The 21,082-nt window shown below is 35.6% G+C and overlaps 4 protein-coding genes across 5 annotated transcripts; 2 read left to right on the top strand and 2 right to left on the bottom strand.

Moving 5' to 3' along the window:
• Positions 1–2,249: 2,249 nt before the first annotated feature.
• Positions 2,250–3,243, top strand: LOC147297854 (kunitz type trypsin inhibitor 104-like). Its single transcript, XM_086255466.1, has one exon. It carries the CDS (start codon positions 2,315–2,317, stop codon positions 2,945–2,947), a length of 633 nt encoding a protein of 210 aa, XP_086111592.1. The 5' UTR covers positions 2,250–2,314; the 3' UTR covers positions 2,948–3,243.
• A 535-nt stretch (positions 3,244–3,778) lies between these two features.
• LOC147297853 (protein SRG1-like) lies at positions 3,779–6,407 on the top strand. The gene is made up of 4 exons (XM_086229894.1): positions 3,779–4,115; positions 4,649–4,896; positions 5,442–5,766; positions 5,975–6,407. Exons 1-4 carry the CDS (start codon positions 3,822–3,824, stop codon positions 6,275–6,277), a joined length of 1,170 nt encoding a protein of 389 aa, XP_086086020.1. The 5' UTR covers positions 3,779–3,821; the 3' UTR covers positions 6,278–6,407.
• A 196-nt stretch (positions 6,408–6,603) lies between these two features.
• MPK19 (MAP kinase 19) lies at positions 6,604–11,376 on the bottom strand. Its single transcript, XM_086229893.1, has 10 exons — positions 10,922–11,376; positions 9,701–10,109; positions 9,384–9,511; positions 9,224–9,283; positions 8,564–8,713; positions 8,248–8,403; positions 7,887–8,098; positions 7,693–7,794; positions 7,387–7,547; positions 6,604–7,188 (listed from the first exon to the last, which is right to left on the bottom strand). The coding sequence occupies exons 1-10, from the start codon at positions 10,943–10,945 to the stop codon at positions 6,761–6,763; spliced, it is 1,830 nt and encodes a 609-aa protein (XP_086086019.1). The 5' UTR covers positions 10,946–11,376; the 3' UTR covers positions 6,604–6,760.
• A 3,889-nt stretch (positions 11,377–15,265) lies between these two features.
• LOC147297851 (asparagine--tRNA ligase, cytoplasmic 1-like) lies at positions 15,266–19,403 on the bottom strand. 2 transcript variants are annotated; one of them, XM_086229475.1, is made up of 7 exons: positions 19,195–19,403; positions 18,092–18,686; positions 17,200–17,790; positions 16,326–16,582; positions 16,099–16,228; positions 15,923–15,981; positions 15,266–15,706 (listed from the first exon to the last, which is right to left on the bottom strand). In XM_086229475.1, the coding sequence occupies exons 2-7, from the start codon at positions 18,578–18,580 to the stop codon at positions 15,523–15,525; spliced, it is 1,710 nt and encodes a 569-aa protein (XP_086085601.1). In that variant the 5' UTR covers positions 18,581–18,686; positions 19,195–19,403; the 3' UTR covers positions 15,266–15,522. The 2 variants fall into 2 exon arrangements, with proteins under 2 accessions (XP_086085601.1, XP_086085602.1); XM_086229476.1 differs by lacking the exon at positions 18,092–18,686.
• Positions 19,404–21,082: the final 1,679 nt, after the last annotated feature.

The following is a 21,082-nucleotide window of genomic DNA, read 5'->3' as shown; positions in this document are numbered from 1 at the left end:
GAAGAAGAAGAAAAACAGTGGACTCGGGGGGAATTGGGGAAAGAAAGAAAAGGGGAGAAAAAAAAAAGAAAGGAAAAAAGAAAAAAAGAAAGGAAAAAAAGAAAAGAAAAAAAGAAAGGAAAAAAAGAAAGGAAAAAAAGAAAAAAAGAAAAGAAAAAAAGAAAAAGAAGAAGAAAAAAAGAGAAAAAAAAATTAAAAGGTTTAGGGTAGATTGGAGTTTGGGGCCTTTGGTCAATTGTAAAGAAAATAAAATAGTTTGGGTTTTTATTTGGCTTTTTTGGAGTTTTATGTAGTTGTTTTTAAACCCTAAATTTGTAAACTCTAATATATTTCAATATAAAAAATAATTTAAAATACTCTAAAGAACCTAAACCCTAATATCATATACCATATTCTAGTTTGAGGTTTTTGGGCAATTGAAAAAAAAAATGATTTGAAATTTCGTTTGGCCGTGTTGGAGTTTCGTTTAATTGTTTTTAAACCCTAAACCAATAAACTCTAATACCTTTTTATATAAAAAATAATTAAAAATATCCTAAAGGACCTAAACCCTAATATTCTATACGATATCTTAAATAATATAGAGTATAGATTATAAAGTATATAGAATTTAGTGTATATATTATAGAGTATAAATAATATATCAATTTTATTTATTCATTATACTAATTTTATTTCATAGTATTTGCCTCCAGCGCGCATTATATTCATCACATATCACATGAAACCTACCATATAATTTGATTTTTTTCAATGTTTTTTATCAATGTAGTAGATAATATGTTAAATAAACATATTGTGAAGTTTCATTCAAAATTTCCGTATTTTGATAATAATTTCCATCATTTCCGTCGAATTTTTGTCGAAATTTAAAAATCTTCGAAATTTTCGTCGAAATTTCCATCGAAATTTCCATCGAAATTTCCTCGAAACCCGAAATTTTATTCCTTGGTTATGACTTATGAAGAAGGTGGTCAGGGTACGTAGCTCTACTTTGGCCATGGTGGCTTTTATAAGGTTCACACATGGGAAACTCATAGTCATAGACTCATAGCCAAGTTTAAGCAAACAAAAACTACTTATAACAAATTACGACTAACAAGTAACAAAAAAGCTTTGAATTCAAGTTCTGATGATAATTATAATGATTTCTGTTTGTTAGTTCTACATAATAGATAATTATGACATTAATTTTTCCTGCTGAAGCCATACGTTATATGTTTGATAGATTCAAATAAAGTGGCCCACCGCCCACGTGTGAATTTACATACTCATCCAATTCCAAATGACTATCCATATCTGTGTACATCTCTAGTCTTTTGACATATTCTTTCTTGTTCAGTAGTTCAACGTCTTGATTAATTAATTAATGCATGCATTTCGTCTTTCAAACTACAAATTAACATAGTGATATGTATGCAGCAACCAAATATGTCCAGCTTTCTACAGCATGTACATTGCTAGGCTAAATGCAAGACTAAAGGCAAGATTTAGTCCAAAATTTAAAATAATCTCTACATTGCTAGGCCAAAATCAAAGCAATTCTTGCCTTGGCAAGATTTTAGGCTAAATTTGGCCTAAAATCTTGCTATTACCTTTGCTTTATCAAGAGAAATGGAGCTCATAAAAGAGAAATTAAAATAGTTGATGTAAAGTTAGTGGAGTCCATGTATCAACGCCTTATTGGAGAAAACAAATGCAGCTGTCTCGTCCAGCAGCACTAATGGGTGCGTGACACCTGTTGCTAAAATTTATACCTATTAATTTTAATACCCATATTAATACACAAATTTTAATACTCATAGTCATACACAAATCTTAATGTGTGTATTAAAATAATAATATTTAAATATATTCAATATTATACTCATATTAAAAATTTCATTAAAATAATTACAATAATATAATTATTAAACTATATTAATTTATAAGAATATATATGAATACTCTTAATAAATTAAATAAATTACCTTTAGCCTTTTAGGAATTAACAAGGCACCATTTGACTAAAGCCAATAGCTAAATCTTAGCTTTTTTAGTCTTCTTTTTGACTTTAGCAATCTACATATGCATGCTCTAATTAAGGGTTTTAAAGTCCAGGGTACATGCACATGTGGTACAAGTAAATTATAAATGCTCTAATGGATGAGACGTGCTGACTTTGATGCTACCATACCTGTCCTCAACACTCTCCACACATCTCTATAAATACTTCTCGTGGCATGCCTTAACAAATTACACACACGTTCATACATACATCTCAAAACCCAGCAATACATACATTTTTTCTTAGCAACTTAATCGTACACTGAAAATGATGAAGTCCATGAAGTTGATTGGAAGCCTAAGCTTGTGCATATGGGTAGCCATGGCCATACCAGCCACCCTAGCCCAACAATCACCAATTCTCGACACTTCCGGGCAGGCTCTTCAAAGTGGTGTAGACTACTACATCCAGCCCGCCATTACTGACAACGGCGGTCGTTTCACTTTGATCGACAGAAACGGGTCATGCCCGCTCTATGTTGGCCAAGAAAACGTCTCGGGCCCCGAAGGCTTCCCTGTAACTTTCTCACCTTTCGCTGAAGGCGAGACAGTGGTGAGGGAGAGTCGGGACCAGAAAATCACATTCTCTGCCTCCACAATCTGTGTGCAGTCGACTGCATGGAAGTTGGGTGAGACTGACCCACAGACCCAGAGGAGATTGATCGTCACTGGAGAAGTGAATGTCACTGAAGAAGACAATGACCGCATTCGTGCAAGTAACTACTTCAGGATCAATAAAGAGGCAGATTTGGAGGGTGTTTACAATCTGCAATGGTGTCCTACTGAACTGTGCAACATTTGTAAGTTCAATTGTGGCTCAGTTGGGGCTTTGGTTGAGAATGGGAAGAGGTTGCTGGCTTTGGATGGTTCTGTGCTTCCTGTTGTGTTTGAGAGGGCTTAAATACATATGGGAAAAAGGGTCTTGTACGTGTTTGCATTAATTGTTTTATTTATAGTCTTTTAAGTTTAATAATGGAGCTAGCTAGCTCATCCTCTTCTAGCTTTTGGCTAGGCTAGCTCATCAATAAGATGAGTACTAGAGAGTTCTATACCTCTTCTCTTACGTACAATAAAACTGTTGCAACTAATTATGTTGTATGTTGAAGCTGTGATTAATTAATTTGTATTATTTTATCATTATAAAGAAATCATACATTAAGTTATAAATATTATCTTAGTCTCTTTTCTTGGCCCCAAGGCCCCCAACTATTATGTTATGACTATCATGCATGATCGATCTCTATATTGTGTTGTAATTTACATATTTAACCGTCTCATCGGCATCAGAGGCCTGAAAATAATATATATATATATATATATATGCTAGGGGATGAAAATAAATTAAGAAGAGAAATTACGGGTGATTAGAAGTCTAAAAATTGAGGGGTTATAAATTAATGAGCCTAATTAAAATCCTACTTAACATAAATATTTTATTAAAAAGACTTTAGTATAGTGCATTCTAGCTAATTAATTAATCAAGTGTTGGTCCAATGTCCATGTCTAGTGCCACTATAGAAAGTGAAAGCAAGGAGAAGTGCATACACCTTAATAAAAAAACAACAAAAACAACGAAAGGGAGAAAGAAAGAAAGAAGACAAAGCAGATGACACACATGCGTACGTATATTTCTTTGAAATACATATAGGAGGTAGTTGTGAATCATTACTAATTAAGATTTAAGAGAGAGGAGTACTCTTGAGTCTTTCAACATTAAAATTAATTAAGTACACCTAGATGAGCTAGCTCATCAAAAGCAAAGGCAAAGGGTGGATATGGAAGAAAAAGAAATGATGAGCAGCAGCAGCATCAGGTACGGTGGTTCTCAGCTTGTGCCTTGTGTTCAAGAATTGGCCAAGAAGCCCATAATCACCATCCCACCCAGATACATACATGATGTTCAGCCTCATGATCAACACCAAGTGATTGTTGATTCTGATCAAATACCATTCATCGACTTGAAGAAATTGCTTTCCCAAGATCAATCAAACATGAATTCTGATGATCTTTATCATGATTCTGAATTAGCTAGGCTCCACTTGGCTTGCAAACACTGGGGTTTCTTCCAGGTGCACCTTTCATTTCATACTTAAAATTTTCAATTATTAATTATTGTTTCTTGTCTACATATTTATATATGAACTATTCGGATTATAAGATTACATCATATGGTAGGTTCAAAAATCTAATTAATTTCGTATTAATTTGCTAATCAATTAGTTTTAGAGTATTTTTATATATCTCAGGAGAACTATATATATATAAGTGATCATAGATTTAAATTGAAGAACAAGAGATCGAGATATATGAAATCCAAATTAATTAGGCGGATGGATCTTTACTCAGAGCAGATCATAATATATTAACCTTAGATAGAATTGAAAAAAAAAAAAAATCCACGGGGTTTGTTTTTTAAATGCAATAATATGGTGTGTATAGTTGATGAGAAAAATAATAATACTGTGATAAATCTGGCTTGACATTTTTTCAGCCTCTCTCCTTATTATCACTCTAATATTTATGATTTGGCCTTAAGAAAAAATCTTATTTTTATTACTAATACATATGTTGCAACTTACGTACACTATTATATATGTTGCAGTTGGTGAATCATGGCGTGAGCTCTTCCTTAATAGAGAAAATAAAGACAGAAACTCAAGACTTCTTCAACCTCCCCATGGAAGAGAAGAAAATGTTTTGGCAACACTCGGGAGACGTGGAAGGTTTTGGACAAGCCTTTGTAGTTTCTGAAGACCAAAAACTTGATTGGGCTGACCTTTTCTTCATCACCACCCTTCCTGTCCTTATGAGGAAGCCTCACTTATTCCCAAAGCTCCCTTCTCCTTTCAGGTATCCTCTCTCTCTCTCTCTCTCTCTCTCTCTCTCTCTCTCTCTCTCTCTCTCACACACACACATAAATATAAATATTTATTCTAAAAGTTCAACTGTGGAGAGGCATGTGTATTTATGTAGAACACTCTCCCTCGCGTGAGAGTACTCTTCTTTTAAGTGGTCTTATATACACGTGTGAATTAGTGTGTGGTCTCTATTAAGAGTTAAGACCAACCTATATTCGGTGACTCTGATACTATATTGAATATCTATATATCTTAAAAAAATTAGATGGAAATACCCAATGAGTATTTATACCTTTATTAGACACTTGGCTTAATTATTTCTCTCTTTCATTCCCATATACATGTGCATGTAGTGCAGGGTCATAGGATTAATGGGGGCTAGGCCGAACTACATCCAGCCAATAGAATAGGCTTGCTATAGTTCGGCCTAGCCAACCAATACCTCCACCACTCTATGCATGTGGCATGAATTATGTGCATGATATAGGCCATTGTTTTTCACAAACTTACTTCTTGTTTTCTTAAATATATATGTAGAGAAACCTTGGAAATTTACTCATTGAAACTGAAAACCCTAGCCATGGTGATCCTATCCCAAATGGAAAGTGCTTTGAAAATGGAAGGCAAGGAAGTGAGCAAGATATATGAAGATGGAATACAATCGATGAGGATGAACTATTATCCTCCATGTCCTGAGCCGGAAAAAGTCATAGGTCTTACCCCTCATTCGGATTCTGTAGGTCTCACCATCCTCCTACAACTCAATGAAATGGAAGGTCTCCAAGTAAAGAAAGATGGGAATTGGGTTCCTGTTAAGCCACTACCCCATGCATTTATTGTCAACATTGGAGACATTTTAGAGGTAATCACTATATATTAACTATATCTATACATTACTCAAACGTCTTTGGTACCAAATTGTATTTGAATGTGAAGTACAAATCTTCACACATTATTGCTAATCATATCTCTGCAAGAGATATGGTCAGCAAATTTCAAACCAATTAAGCTCGATTCGTAATAATTTATTCATTGCCACTTAATGTACGTGCATGTTTTTGCTATGGTAGATTCAAACAAATGGGAGTTATCGTAGCATTGAGCATCGTGCGACTGTAAACTCTGTGAAAGAAAGACTCTCAATCGCCACATTTTACAACCCGAGATTTGATGCTGAAATTGGCCCAGCGTCTAGCTTGGTCACTGAACAAACACCTGCAGCATATACAAGAATGGGAGTTCAAGAATACGTCAAGGCCATCTTTTCACGAAAGCTCCAAGGAAAATCTTTTCTTGATGAACTCAAGATTAAGCATGGTGATCGAGCCTTAGAAAACTACTCCAATTGTGAGCCGGGAATTGCTGGTACGTAATATATAATGAATATGCCCAAAACAGCGCCGGCAAATGTCTCAATTATCTATAATCATAATTTGTATAAGTTGATGTATACTTATTCCATTAATTACCATGACTGACGGGATTAGTTGATATGGTCCTCATGAACAGACAAAGCTAACCCCTCTCCAGGCAGTGCTAAGCACCTTGATGGGCCATACAGTTTGTATGATCCTTATTGCAATAGGAGTCAAGGTTGGATTTTAGATGCAAAAACTTGGGAGCTTGATATGGGAAAGGCTAGATTGGTAATACGTGGAACGTGTCTTATCTACCAGTCAATAAGAAAAGCTCTAGAAAATTTAAAAAAGAAAACTTATTTTTTATTAATATTCAATACATATAATTACAAAGGGCATAAATTGGAAAAAGAAGAAAAGAACAGTGAATGGTACAACCACTCCCTACTCAATTCTCAACATGGACTCTCACCCCTCTTGAATCCCACTTTAAGCCACCTAAGACAATCCATAGTGAACAGCCCCTGTGTTCCTGTGAGCAGCAACAGCCACAGCTGCGGCACCAACTGGACCAAACTGAGACTGCGCCTGCAGCAGTTTTGTATCTATGGCATTTAAATGATCTACCTTGGTGGGTGGCGTGAAGTATGGGTTGGTGTTGACATCAATGGCCATGCCCGGTGTAGGCTTTGCTGCCAAGTTACATTGTTCGGTTTGGGGATGCCGTTTAGTTTGTGATGTATCCTTCCGTCCTTCCAATCCGGACTTATCTTGATTGGCAGTATGAGTTCTGAAGAAGCAGTGTGGAGAGACAGATTGCTGAGGAAGAGCTGCATTTCTGTAGAATGTCCTCGGGTCGTAGGTTTCCTTGATATTTCTGCCATTCTCATATGGAAGAACTGGTCCAACAACTCGCCCAGGTTTTGCTGTGCAAGGGAAAAAAATGATTAACATTATTAAAGCCAAAATTAACATAACGATACAATAAAACAAAATCCTGCCATAGCTTAAAATAATTGAAGCCCCATAGCTTAAAATAATTAGAGCTGGCATACATAATAGATATAGTTGAGATATTATTACACATTTCATAATTAGTACTTGACAAAAAGGCAATGGAGTACCTGTTGGCACCCTTGGCGGAGGCCGTGAAACCTTTGATGCATTTCCAGAAGTTGCGTCTGTCACTCTAAGACTGGTAGAAGCTTCTTCTGTCTGCCGGTTCTCATATGAGACCAAATTTGGTTGTGCATTAGGGGGGATTGTACTGGAGTGAATGGTAGATCTGCATAGAGGAACATGGTTGGGTAAACACATCCACAAGAATATTGTAAAGCAGAGGAAACCCTCCAAAATCAGCACTTTTTCTCCATGAAAGCAGAACATTATAATATTGACCAACAATGATATGAACTTGCAAATAGCCCTACCGTGGAAGGGAGACATGCTTCCTTTCTGGAGGAATAACAGGTCCACTTTTACCACTATTTTCCTCGAGATAAGCAAACTGTTTTCGGAATTGACCTATAGCACTGCATTGAATAAATATGTTATACACCATTACACGGAAACAGCAAAATCCATATAATACAAGACTGATAAGATTAATCAGAAGCAAATTTACCTCGGATACATAAAACTTGTGCCTTCAGTTCCATTCATGTAGTCCTTAAGTAGCTGAGGATGGTACTCTAGTATTTCCCGGTAAATTAGTTCCCTAATGTCCTCCTTTGTGACTCTTCGCCTTTCAAATTCAAATTCCAGCTTTGAAATAGGCTGGCAAGAAAGTTCTCTCTCAACTCTGGCCAGACCCTTGAAGTAAGGATCGGCAAGTGCCTATTAAATAAACAAAGAAAAAAAGTTTCAGTCCAACTGTATTAAACAAAGATAAGAAACAAGCTCTACAAATCTACTTGATAGTTGCTGCTAGATGCATCTTAAGGAAACATTCATTTGGTGACAGAACTCAATTAAACAATACAAACCTCCTCAGCAGTTGGTCGATCCTTTGGGTCAAAGGCCAGTAGCCTCTGCAATAGACGGAGTGCTAAAGGATCTGCCTTTGGAAATTTTTGTGTAAATGGCACAAGAGATTTTCTCCGCATTTCTGTCAAGTATCTCCTTGCCTTCTCATTTCGAACCTAAATGCATTGAAAATATCCATAACACCAAGAACTTAGAAAAAAATAACAATGCACATAGTGCAATACCGACCAATATGCATGCTTTTTGTGTGAGTGAGTGAGAGAGAGAGAGAGAGAGAGAGAGAGAGAGAGAGAGAGAGGTGTAAATGGTTCTTACTCCAGAAATGGTCTCTAGCAAAGGTGTCCCGAGGAGATCAGTGATCAAATCTAATTGATGGACAACACTTTTACCAGGAAACAGTGGCTTCCCTGTCAATACCTCAGCAAAAATGCAGCCAATACTCCATACATCAATCGCAGGTGTGTACTACAAACAAGATGCAAACAAGAATCAGACCATCGAACCAGAATCAGAAAGTTCACAAGCACATAAACCACTCCAGAGAAACGGACATAACCTGACACAATTACCTGAATGACAGATATTTCAACTTCCAGGAGAATTCAATAGTCCTCCCTGAACAAGAATTATTATAATCTAGCATTACTGCTTACTAAAAAGCACTCAGAAGACATTCCAGACAGAAATAAATGCATGATCTTGACTATGTCAAGCCAATTGCCAATATATTTGGGCTCTAAAATGACAACAAAACTTTCTTATTTTGGAGTAAACTCATTTCAAAACAAGAAATAGAAGATAAATGCACCCACCTAGGCAATGCTACATGAAATTCTCTTAACTAACAAAAATCAATAGCAAACCATACAACACCAATGATCCAATTTTACAGTCCAAAAAAACACAGAGTGTGATCTGATTACATTTCCATTAGATCTGAATAAAAGTCATTGATGGTATGCAGGTAAGCCATACCTTGGAAAAGAATGACCCACATAGTTCTGGAGCTCTATACCATCTAGTAGCAACATAGTCCTGTAAATGCATCAAAACACCATAGATGACATTATTTGATGACAATGAGACGAGAAATAACTTCTGTTGAAAGAAATTAAGAGTTTGAAAAACTACTTACTGTCCAAAATATTGTTGTCGGGGTATCACTAAAGGCAACTCTCGCTAGGCCAAAATCACAAACTTTGAGCTTGCAATTTGCATTTGCCAGTATATTTTTTGGCTTAAGATCTCGATGATACACATTTGCTGCAACCAAACAACTTATTAGGCCATAGTCCGGAAAAATTCTGAAAAGTCACCCCCAACCCCATTCCATTTCCTTAAAGGATGAATATAACAACGGATAAATTTTGTAAATAACACATTAGTTACGGAAATTTAACAATGTAAGTGAAAAAGTAAATAAAGGAGAATGAGCATAAATGAGATGGTCACCTGTATGCATATATTTCAACGCACGTAACATCTGGTAAAGAAAAAATTGATGATGTTCGTGGGTCAAGTCATCATTAGCCTTGATAACTTGGTGAAGGTCTGACTCCATGAGCTCGAAAACAACATAAATATCTTTGAACTCCCTCTTTGAAGGTGGCAGCATGATGCGCTTAATTTCAACAATATCAGGATGTCTTAAGAGCCTAAGCAACTTAACTTCACGCAGAATCCTAATAGCATCAGAGATATGCTCAAATACGTCATGTATTTTCTTTATTGCAACTTTCTGCCCAGTATGTGTGTCAATAGCCGCACAAACAACCCCATAACTTCCCTTCCCTATGACTTCCAGAATCTTATATCTATTAGCATCCCCATATTCAGTGAAAAAGTCCATCTCTTTCAGGTCCTGCAATATAGCAAAGACTACATAAAAAAACATGCAAGTGGAGGACTTATACACGTGAAATGTAAAAAGCAACCACACTGCAACTTCTTAGCATTATAAGTTTATAACAGACTGTTGAAAGCACCACAAGTCCTGCAAATTTTAGTGACCCAAAAGAAAACATCCCAAGATCGATCACAAAGTACCAACTAATTTTTCTCAAAGGTGCATGGTTTGAATAAACACACTTTAAGAACCATAAAATCAAATGGCCCTTGAGAAAAGTAATAGAATAGGACAATAGAATCAGGTGCTAGAAGAAAAGTGAGCAGAGTAAAACAACATGCTATGGTGGAGTATCAAACAATTATATAAGTGACTGGATTCCTTGCTTTGAATGCAATTCCAGCACAACCACAGAGAAAGCAAAAGAAAAACAGTCTGTAGTCTGTCCAAAAACCACATCACATAGAATATTCAAAACACATTCTGTTCATTAAAGTCATAAAATCAGCTAAAGAACTGAAAAATGATAATAATTACATAAATATAACATCAACAGAAATACAAAGGTAAACAAAAATTAATTGAAAATTTCACCAGATATTGGAAACTGGGAAAAAAATGCTAGTCCAGAAAACAAAGACAGTGTTTATTATAAACCTGAAAATGGAGAATAACTCAATAAAAAAAAAAAAAAAGATTAATCTATAAACCCAGAAATTTAGTTTAATTTCTTTCATTTTTCGGAACCCATTTTCTCGGCAACCAAATGTTTAACTCCCAAGCCAGGTCTTCAAGAACCCCAAGAAATTACAGACACACAAAGATACCTTCTTTGGCTGATCTGGATGCATCTTCTTCTTGCTCTTCTAGTAATTGAACAAAACTCGAACTCAAAAGAAAACGACGACGTATAAAGATAGAAGCTTTAGATGAAGAAGAAGAAGACTAAGCTATCCACATTCGCCCCAGCGAGACCTACTCCGAATGACGAGCCCAGAGTCCCTTCTAACGCATACACCACCAACCTCCTCTCTCATCCAAATCCACACACACCCCCTCTATAAATTCCCAATTTCCCAGATCCACTCACGAACCAACCCCAAATTCACAAATTTCAACACGGATTGAAATCGAAAACCGAACCCTAGGATTCTCCAAAGTTTGAAATCGGAAGCCTTACGAGAGATCCAGTGGGGGGTGGTCTCGGATCAAAGAGAAGTGAGAGAAGGGAATTCAAAGAAAAGGAAGAGAGAGAGAGAGAGAGTTTGGTCGTCGTCTTCTTTGATTAATTTGATGATTAATTGGTGGTTTGTTTTATGATTTTATCCACCAAAATATTTGGAATTTTAAATTTTATCCAATTACTCGCTCAAACAGTGTGTACGGAGACCCACTGGGGCTGGTACTGCTGGTGTACCTTAGTGGCCCTATTCGTAATTCTTTCAAATACCATGTCTCTTTTACTTACCCAAGATTTTTCTCTTATTTTTCATCGGTTGATCAAATTTTAATAAACTCAAACCAAATTCCAATGTGAGTTTGATTGGATTGTAGAGTTTCTAATGTAATACAATTTAATTTACTCCAATCCAATCTCAATTAAATTGAATTAAACTAGATTATCTATTTTTCTATAATATTGAAATTAAATAACAAAAGATTATAGATTGTTTACCATTTTCAAATTCATTATGTAGATATCCAAGCATGGCTGACTTTTTAAAATTTAGAGATCCAATCTAATTTTTCAAAATCATTAAAACCAAATAAATTAAATTAATCGATCTAGACGGATTACATGTTGGATTGGACTTTAACCACCTACTAAACATATAAATTTTTTTTTCTTTTGAAGTAAGTAAATACCAAAACAGTGTCATGGGTGAATATTGATTACTTTAGTTATAATGACAGTTTGGTTTGGAATTATTTGGTGATAATTATGTGATCTCCATATTAACTAAATACCAAAACAGTGTAATTATGTGATATTCATATATCTGCTGGTTTCACGTGTAATTTATGGCTCATTTAGATGGAATGATCCAATACAATATATTTGAAGTAACTAATACCAAAATAGTGGGGCTTATAGTTTCAAGAGTATTTACTACCAAAAAGTCAGACTTCCAACCTCCCATTTCTCCTTCGACCTCATTTTCACCTAAAATAAATACATACAGAAAAGGAAAAAATCATTTGAGTTACACATATATATATATCCTCTGTTTATTTTTTTATTTTTGCATGTGTATTATATTCAAGTACTTATAAATTTATAATCCTTTTCAATTTGTACATACATATTTAAGGCCATTTTGTGTAGTCCAAAGAAGGCCATCCCCTAGTGCTCAAGATCCCAAGGTAGGCTGTAGGCACTAGGCACATTGGAAAAACCAAGGTTCCTTGTAGAAGGAGAAATAGAAACACCCACAAATTACAAATAAGCAGAAGCTGCATGCTTGGATTTAAGTGTATGTATATATCGATCCATCAAAGCTTATGCTCAATTTATGCTGGATTTCAAGGAAAGAATTATGAAGTAATTTTTGTCATCATAAAGTAGTGATTCAAGGGCTTTTCTTCTTCTTCTTATTATTTTTTTTAACCTCAGTTAGATTAGATACAGATTATAATGAGCTTGAATTGTCTTGGCATATTTGATTCCTTTATTTTTATTTTTTGTCCTAATTTTCTTATTGTCATGGATGATTTGATTCCTATAAATTGGGTGTTTATAGTGCAATTCAATTAATAGCTAGATTTGAAATAGTGATCATAGGCAACATCCATTTTAGATTAATGGAGAGTGACTATATAATAAAAAGATATTAACACGTACGTACTATATGAGCAAATCCTTGTCTCTATTAATCAATAGTATAGTTAAGAAAATGTGATGCCTTTATCAATAAGCCAAGAGGTCACAATTCATGGATAGGTTTACCCAAATTCCATTGTTAATTTTCATGCATCTTGACCTATTGCGGCACTACAAATCCCACAAAATTTTATGGTTTAGGCACAAAATACATGTAATTAGCATTTAGACAATTATAAAATTAAGATGTGATTAAGAATCATAATTTTCTACAGCACATAGCAAGTTTATTAATTAAAAATTTTATTAGCTTTTTTTTGTTTTTTCAATCCCTAGAAGTTAAAATTAATATGCATGCAAGCCAAGTTAATTATCTTTAGTATTACATGTTATAGACCGACACTAGAGATAGGTCTTAACTATCATCAAAGGTCCAAACTTCTCATGAGGATTTGGGGGTGTTGTGGATAATAACATTTACTCCTACATCCGAGAGCCTAAGTTTGGATCTCCAATCGTCCTTCAATGTTTTTTTTTTTTTTTTTTTTTTGAGAAAATCCTTCAATATAGTTTGATAACAAAATAGACTCAAAATCATCTACTCCCCCTTCTTAAAAATAAAATAAAATAAAATAAAATAGAAAACATCATTAAGTGAACCGTCTAAAATTACGTATAGAAAATGTGCCTATATGTGGGGTAAGCATGTATGTCTACGTAATCATGAAATCATCAACTACCTTACCAACTTTTCATAGCTTCTTTTTTATATTTCCTTTTAGTACAACTTATAGAAAAAAGCTAAACAACCCACAAAATATTTTTTACTAGATATTACTATATTAGTATATTACGATGAATCCCTTGAAAAGAAGTTCGATTCTTGTGACACACACATAGTACGAGGCAGATTCCTTTTTGGGTTTTCACTGTTGTAAAAAAGAAAAGGATAGGTGAGGTGGGTTGCCAAAAGATAAACTTAAATTTGAAAAAAACAAAAATAAAAAATTGCAAGTTGTCTTTTGCATAAGAGTTGGTGTGCAAGTTAAAACAAAAGTGAAAGAGGATTCTCTTCTCTACTATTGTTTTGTTTTCGGTGCTCATTGCTCATTCTAAAGTTGTATCCAAAAAGACATGTGAGTAAGTGAGTTCTAGAACCTGTAGAGAAGAACTTCTCTGTGATAGGAATATGTGACATCCTTCCTTTATCTCTCTCATAATGTGATACCACATGTTTCTATCACAAGGACAAGAACAGATAAGTTATACTCAAACTTGTAATAAAATTTTGATGTTGTCTTTTTAGTTTATTTCTTCCCATTATAAGCTTAATAAGGTGGCTCATCGTTTAGCCCGATTTGTTTTGGATTGTAACACTGTAATGGTGTGGAACTGTGGATGGAGGAGAAGTTTCTCTGGCTTACTTAATCCTCACTCGTGATGTATCTGTGTAGTTGAAACCTAAGCTATTGAATGAGCAAGACACACTGCCTTTCCTTAAAAAAAAAAAAAAAAAAAAAAAACCGACCTGTAAGTAGCAATCAATTATGATCAATTTGCCTTGTGTAAGAGGTTACTGATTTATGTGTTCCACTAGTTGTTGTCAACCCCAAATTGAATGCTGCTCTAAGAATGATTAAGATCAAGTTGGCCGCCAAAGAAATAGCAACCACAACTGCAACTTAATTGCAGACGTTGCTAGCTACTAGTACGAGTACTGCTGGCGCTGCAGATATGCATGACTTGTTGTAATGAGATTTTCCTGGACCACTTTTGATTTAATGATTTCATGCATTACTGTTCATATTTCAACCTTTAAACCTACATCACAAATAGTCACAATATATCTAGCATATATCATGTAAACATCTCGTCACAATAACAACTACTAAGCACCACCTTATTATCCACTTATTTGACTCACTTTGAACTGATGTGACAAAATTTCATATCAGTTCAAATATTTCATTAATATGGGACAATATTTCATTAGTTTAACCTCAGTTATTTATAATTGATAATAACCAACATGTTATGTGCTACATCAGTTGACAATGATAAGTTGAGATCGTAGTTGGGGGCCTCTAGTATCATTGGTTTGGCTGGAGCTAGGGACTAAGATAATCAATCTCTCAACTCTATAGCTCCAACGAATGTTATCCAAAATATCCTTCCTTATGCGTGATATGCATCTATCACTGCCTTCATATTAATAATTTCAAACATTGATCTTAAAAACTGCAGGCTACAGCATCACCAACAATAAATGCACTCATGCACGGTGAGGTCTTCCCTGGGGGACTGACTCATGATCCTCATCCACATAGTTCCAAAAAGAAGACAAAACCGGTCTTGAAATCACACGGAAACCAATTAATGAAATCAACAAAAACACTGGCTGTCCAAAAGAAAAACATACACTGGATTTTAACAGAAGTAATTGTTGAGTTTCTCTAGGCATATAACAATTTCAACACAGTAACTGTTTGATCTATGTTTGGAAGAAACAATCAGCCATACATGTAGTTAGCTTAGACAAAGGCAAAATGGGTTCACAACTCTGTGAACAAATTCAAATAATCCCTATCAACCTATAGACTATAGATTTCAAAGATCTGCTCTTCCAGGATATCTGGGGAAGGGAATAACATCTCGAATATTGTCAATGCCAGTAGCGAACATAAGCATCCTTTCAAAGCCTAAACCAAAACCACTATGTTTGACAGTCCCAAAGCGCCGCAAGTCAAGGTACCACTCATATGGCTCAACGGGCAGCCCCATCTCCACAATCCTGCAATAAAAGATGCGCCCCAAAATACATACATTTGTTAGTTCAAACATTACATATTCACCATTCAATGTATGGGAAGACAAAGCAACCACTACCATTTAAGCATAAGAAAACTACAATAGAAATGTCAGAGAAACTTACTAAAAATAACAAAAACAAAGCAGTACATGCATATAAAAATACCATTAAGATAATCAAGTAGCACAATACTCATACCTGCTCTGAATAACATCATAACGCTCTTCCCTTTGACTTCCACCAACCAACTCTCCCACCTGAAGTATAAGAAAAATATAAAGGTGTATACATGCAAAAGGTACACAATGCTTATGTATAACAGAACCATGCGCACTGAACTCAATGATAGAAAAATTTTAGAAGAAAATGACCACCTTTGGTACCAGGACATCCATAGCAGCCACTGTTTTAGAATCATCATTGAGCCTCATGTAGAATGCTTTGATGCCTTTGGGGTAATTGTAAACAATAACAGGCTTCTGAAATTTCACCTCCGTCAAGTATCTGCATAAAAGCAAAACAATAAATTAGTAAGCTCAATTTAATCAGTAACCAACTAACCATAATAGACAAACTGAGCAGATTAATGATATGGGAGTACCTTTCATGCTCAGACGCCAAATCAATCCCCCACTCCACCTGGTTCTCAAACCTCTTACCATTTTTCACAGCCTCAATTAGCAGCTCCACTGCTTCCGTATATGTAATCCGTATAAAGGGTGTTGAAGCAACCATTCTTAGACGATCAATGCAACTTTTATCAATTTTGTCAGCCATAAATTGCATATCATCAAGGCAATTGTCAAGCAACCACTGACACAGGAATTTCACATACGCCTCTGCGCAGTTCATATCATCCTACATGAGTAAGCAAACAGTAAGACTTCCACATGGACAATAAGACTAAAAAAAATACAAAATTCATGGACAATAGAAAGTTAAGGGGCAGCTTTTATGCTTCCATGGAAAACTAGCTATCCGTGGCATCTCACACAGCATTTCAAAGTGAAAGTTGGCATTAAATTCCAGACAGATCACCATTAGAAACAATGAACTTTGGAATGAGGGTCCTCTAACAATACTTCAAATAAGGAAAACTAGAAACAGATACAAATTATAAAAGAGAGAGCACTAAAAAGAAGGCCATGTAGCCCCTCCACGGAAAGCTGTTGAGATATTGATCATAGCAAAGTGAACTTGTCAAGGATATTGATATAAAAAATACAGCAATGACCTTTGGATATGAGGGCCCTTAACAATACTACAAATGAGAAAAATAAAAACAAATAAAACTTATAGAAGAGATTCTGGGAGGACTATTAAGATATAGATTGTTGGAAGGTGGATCTGATGTCAGGGATTTTGACCTTAAACATAACTGCAAGCAACCAGATAGTAACACCAAGTACGTACAGACTAAACATCAAAATCCAAAATGTGTATTGAAGACTGCATAAGATTTAAGCTTCACGAACCTCAAGATCCGCAAATGCTAATTCAGGCTCCACCATCCAGAATTCTGCCAAATGCCTTGAAGTATGTGAGTTCTCAGCTCGAAAAGTAGGCCCAAATGTATAGACACTACTAAGAGAACACGCATAAGATTCAACTTGTAGTTGGCCAGAAACAGTCAAAAAGGCTTGACGAGCAAAAAAATCTCGGGTATAGTCAATCTTCCCATCCTTTCGGGGGATACCCGGTTGAAGCTTAGATCTCTCCTCCAGCTTCAAGACATTCTCCTTTGCCTTTTTTAGTTCAGCCACAGCAGCACCAATTTCCTGCTTGCTCGCTTTATCAGATTTCAGCTGAGCAACAACATCTCCTTTCTCCTTGACAGTAAGATTGGCAGCTTCTATGTCTGCTTCTGATGGAGGAGGGTTCTTAATCAGCTCCTTCTCCAACTTTTCAGCTTCATTAATCAAGGTTGTGACTTGAAACATCTCACCAGCACCCTCACAATCACTGGTGGTGATAATTGGAGTGTGCACCCAAAGAAAGCCATGCTTTTGGAAAAATGTGTGCGTTGAATATGCCAGGGCGTTTCTGATTCGAGCAACAGCAGAGATCTGAAAGCGAAACATGATAATCAAACACTAATTATCAAAAACATAAACGGTCCTAGAAACAAAATGATACTAGTAAAAGGCCTTCAAAGCACCACAGTAACAATCAGCGAGGACTAAACTACATTGGAACTATCTAAATCACATTTTCTTTATATGAATATATCTAACTCACATACATAACACCAAAATACAACAAAGTGAACAAATTAACCATACCCAAGGTACAAATAGAAAATATATATGTACGCAAAGACACACTCATGTACGTACTATGTGTGTTTCACATATGCAAACAGCCTACCGTGTTAGTTCTGGGACGCAAATGTACGAAGTCCCTTAAAAGCTCAAGGGAGAGCCTGGTCTTGGGCAACGGGTACTTAGCCGGGTCAACGAGACCCACATGGACTACCCTCTCGACCCGAAGCTCTACCTTCTGCTTGGTCCCAGCTGGGGGGAGCTTAAGCATGCCATCCACAACCACGCACGTACCAGTTGGCACTAGGTGCCCCAGGTCAGCCTTGTCTGCTTCCACAATCACCTGCAAGTTGCCCGCGCACGACCCATCATTCAGCTCCAGAAACGCAAATGCATCCTTGTCTGCCTTCCGACCCGTCTTCACCCACCCACCAACCCGGACCTGCTTCCCGGCTAACTCAGAGCCCCCATCGGGTCGCAAGATGATGGATCGGATCAGGACTCTATCAGAAAATTCCCCTTTTTGAATGGAGACAGTGTGGTTTAAGGTTGCTTGGGCTAGTTGGGCACTTGGCGGCGCAGAATCCTCAGCCATTGGGGGTGTTGTAACTTGTAACCCAAGGCAAAGATTGGGAATCCAAAGTTAAGATAAAGCAGCTCGCTTGGGCTTGCAGCTGGGTGTTGTTACCTAAAGAAAATGTCTATAAAAGGCAAAGCACAACAATTTTATTAGGATTTAATCAGTAAAATCAAGGCATGCAAATGTATTCCAAAGCATTCAGAAATACAAGGCAGGGACACCAGAAAGGACTAAAGCTAAATGTATAAACTGGGTGGTAGATGAAAAGCTCATTGGAATTCATAACAGACACCTGCAAGGCTTCCATGGATGAAGCACTAAATAGGACCAGCCAAACTAACAGCCACTACTGTATAATAAATTCTTAAAGATGACCAGCCAAACTAACAGCCACGACTGTATAATAAGTTCTTCAAGATTGCAAAATTTTTACCAAGTAAATTAACTAGTATGCGTATAACACACAACTGAAAATATTAATGAAAATACGTACATCCCGGTTTTTTCATACTAATTCAGTAAGGGACGAAATTTAAGGGAAAGAAAGATAAGGCCGCCGCTAAGACCATGAACTTGGATTTCAGATTTCAATCTTTTCGCAAGTTTTCAGAACCAAATCTACTACTTACCCGACAGAGACTCCTTCTTTCAAGCTCAACGTCAATGGCAACACTGAAGACTTTCAAAGGTATGGTTATCACTGCTAAGCCCTGATCGTAATATCACAATTCGATTCCCCCCTCTCTTTCTCCAATCCCTAATCGTGAGCTTGGGGCCACAGCCGCTCACTCAATGTCGCCGCCAAAGAGAGGGAACGAAAGGTTTAGGCTGAACCGAATGAAACGGAAAGAATAAGGCAAATATCGACTCTATGGAATAAAACTAAGAGAGAGAAAATGAGGCCAAAACGGCACAAAGCAAAATCACTTTTTTCCTTTACCATAGTTACCTTTACCATAGGTCCATAGCTATTATTAACTTCAACTGACGGAAATGAATGATTAAAGACTGAAATGAATCCTCTTCGAAACATAAACGCGTAAATAAAGACTGAAATCAAGTTGAAACGTAACGGTAAATAAAAACTACGAAAATAACTTACCTGTGCTCTTGGATACATCATACATGTAGGTGGTGTATTCAATTAAAATTTTAATGGACTTTTGTAGAGTTTTTAAAAGTTATTGACTTTGGTAGAGTTGATAAATTTTTAATGACTTTCATAAACTCCACACAGATTTTGACAGAATTCTATTTAGAGTAACCATAACTTTTCTCATATATTTTGAAGGATTTTTATAAACTTCTGATAATTTTGATATAATTTTTTATTATTTATTTTAGGATTTCTCCAATATATTTTTTATTTTTTTGTCCTTCGTAAGTGAGTGGAATGGAGATGAGCTTCAAAACCGAGATACATGTGTTATAAATTGTCCTAATACTGCAAACAATATAAAAAGTTGGGGCTAGAATTGTAGGGACCAAAATTATTTTGTTCCATAATTTATTATAAGTGTTCTGAATTTTATGTTTTTATGTTGTTAGACTGTCAAATATTGTCTTTTAACGAGTTGTTAGAATTTGTCTAATTGAATTGATAGGTTGAGAACATTATATGATGTGGTAGTAACATTATTTCTCAAATTATGAATATATAATCTTGTAATTTTGTTGAGTACTTAAAGAGTGTGAAGTGGTTGGTTTGAATATCTTGCTGTTACATTACATTGTGGCAACGCTGTTGGTTCAAACCCAGGATGAGGAGTCAATTAAATATAAGAGAGAGAAAATTAATATAAGAAGATATAGTAATTAGAAAAAAATAAATTAAGAGGTGGGTGAAAAATAAGATTAGGGGGTTTAGCATCACTCTTTAAAAAATAAATAAATACCATTTTTTTAATAGCTTTTTAATATTTGAAATCCTTTGAAATCTGCAGGGGGAAAGCTGGAGAATTATTGACTTTGATATAACATAATTTACACTAAAAAGTTCATGAAAGTCTTTTAAAGTCTATCATTTAATAAAGTCAATGACTTTTTGAATACCATGCTACTTTTATAGACTCTTTAAAAGTTTTAATTGAATACCATAGACTTTTTAAAAGTATTGATTGAATACCACAAGACTTTTATAAACTTTTAAAATTTTTGATTGAATACCACCAAACTTTTTAATTCCACCAAAGTCATTTAAAATCCTAATTCAATACATCCTTCCGTAGTATCTCAGGGAATTCCCCTCTCTCATTGACTCTCTCTTTCTCTCTCTTTCAAATACCACATATCTTTGTCACATAAACATGTAAGTTCTTCTCAAAGACTACACCCTTCATGGCATTAATTTATGTATTTAGATTTTATTTTATTAGCATTCTTATTATCTAGTTTATGAGTCTAGCTATGTATGAGGTTTTATGAGGTCTATGTATTTCTCGTCCTATTTCATTCATGCTTTTTCTCTTTAGTTATGTGTTGGTTTAGGATCATGATCTCAGGATGACTCTGCCAATA

This window comes from Dryas octopetala, chromosome 1, assembly GCF_963921425.1.
Source record: "Dryas octopetala chromosome 1, drDryOcto1.1, whole genome shotgun sequence".
Classification (NCBI taxonomy): domain Eukaryota; kingdom Viridiplantae; phylum Streptophyta; class Magnoliopsida; order Rosales; family Rosaceae; genus Dryas; species Dryas octopetala.
Note: the sequence above shows the minus strand (reverse complement) of the source record. Positions and strands in the feature narration are given on the sequence as shown.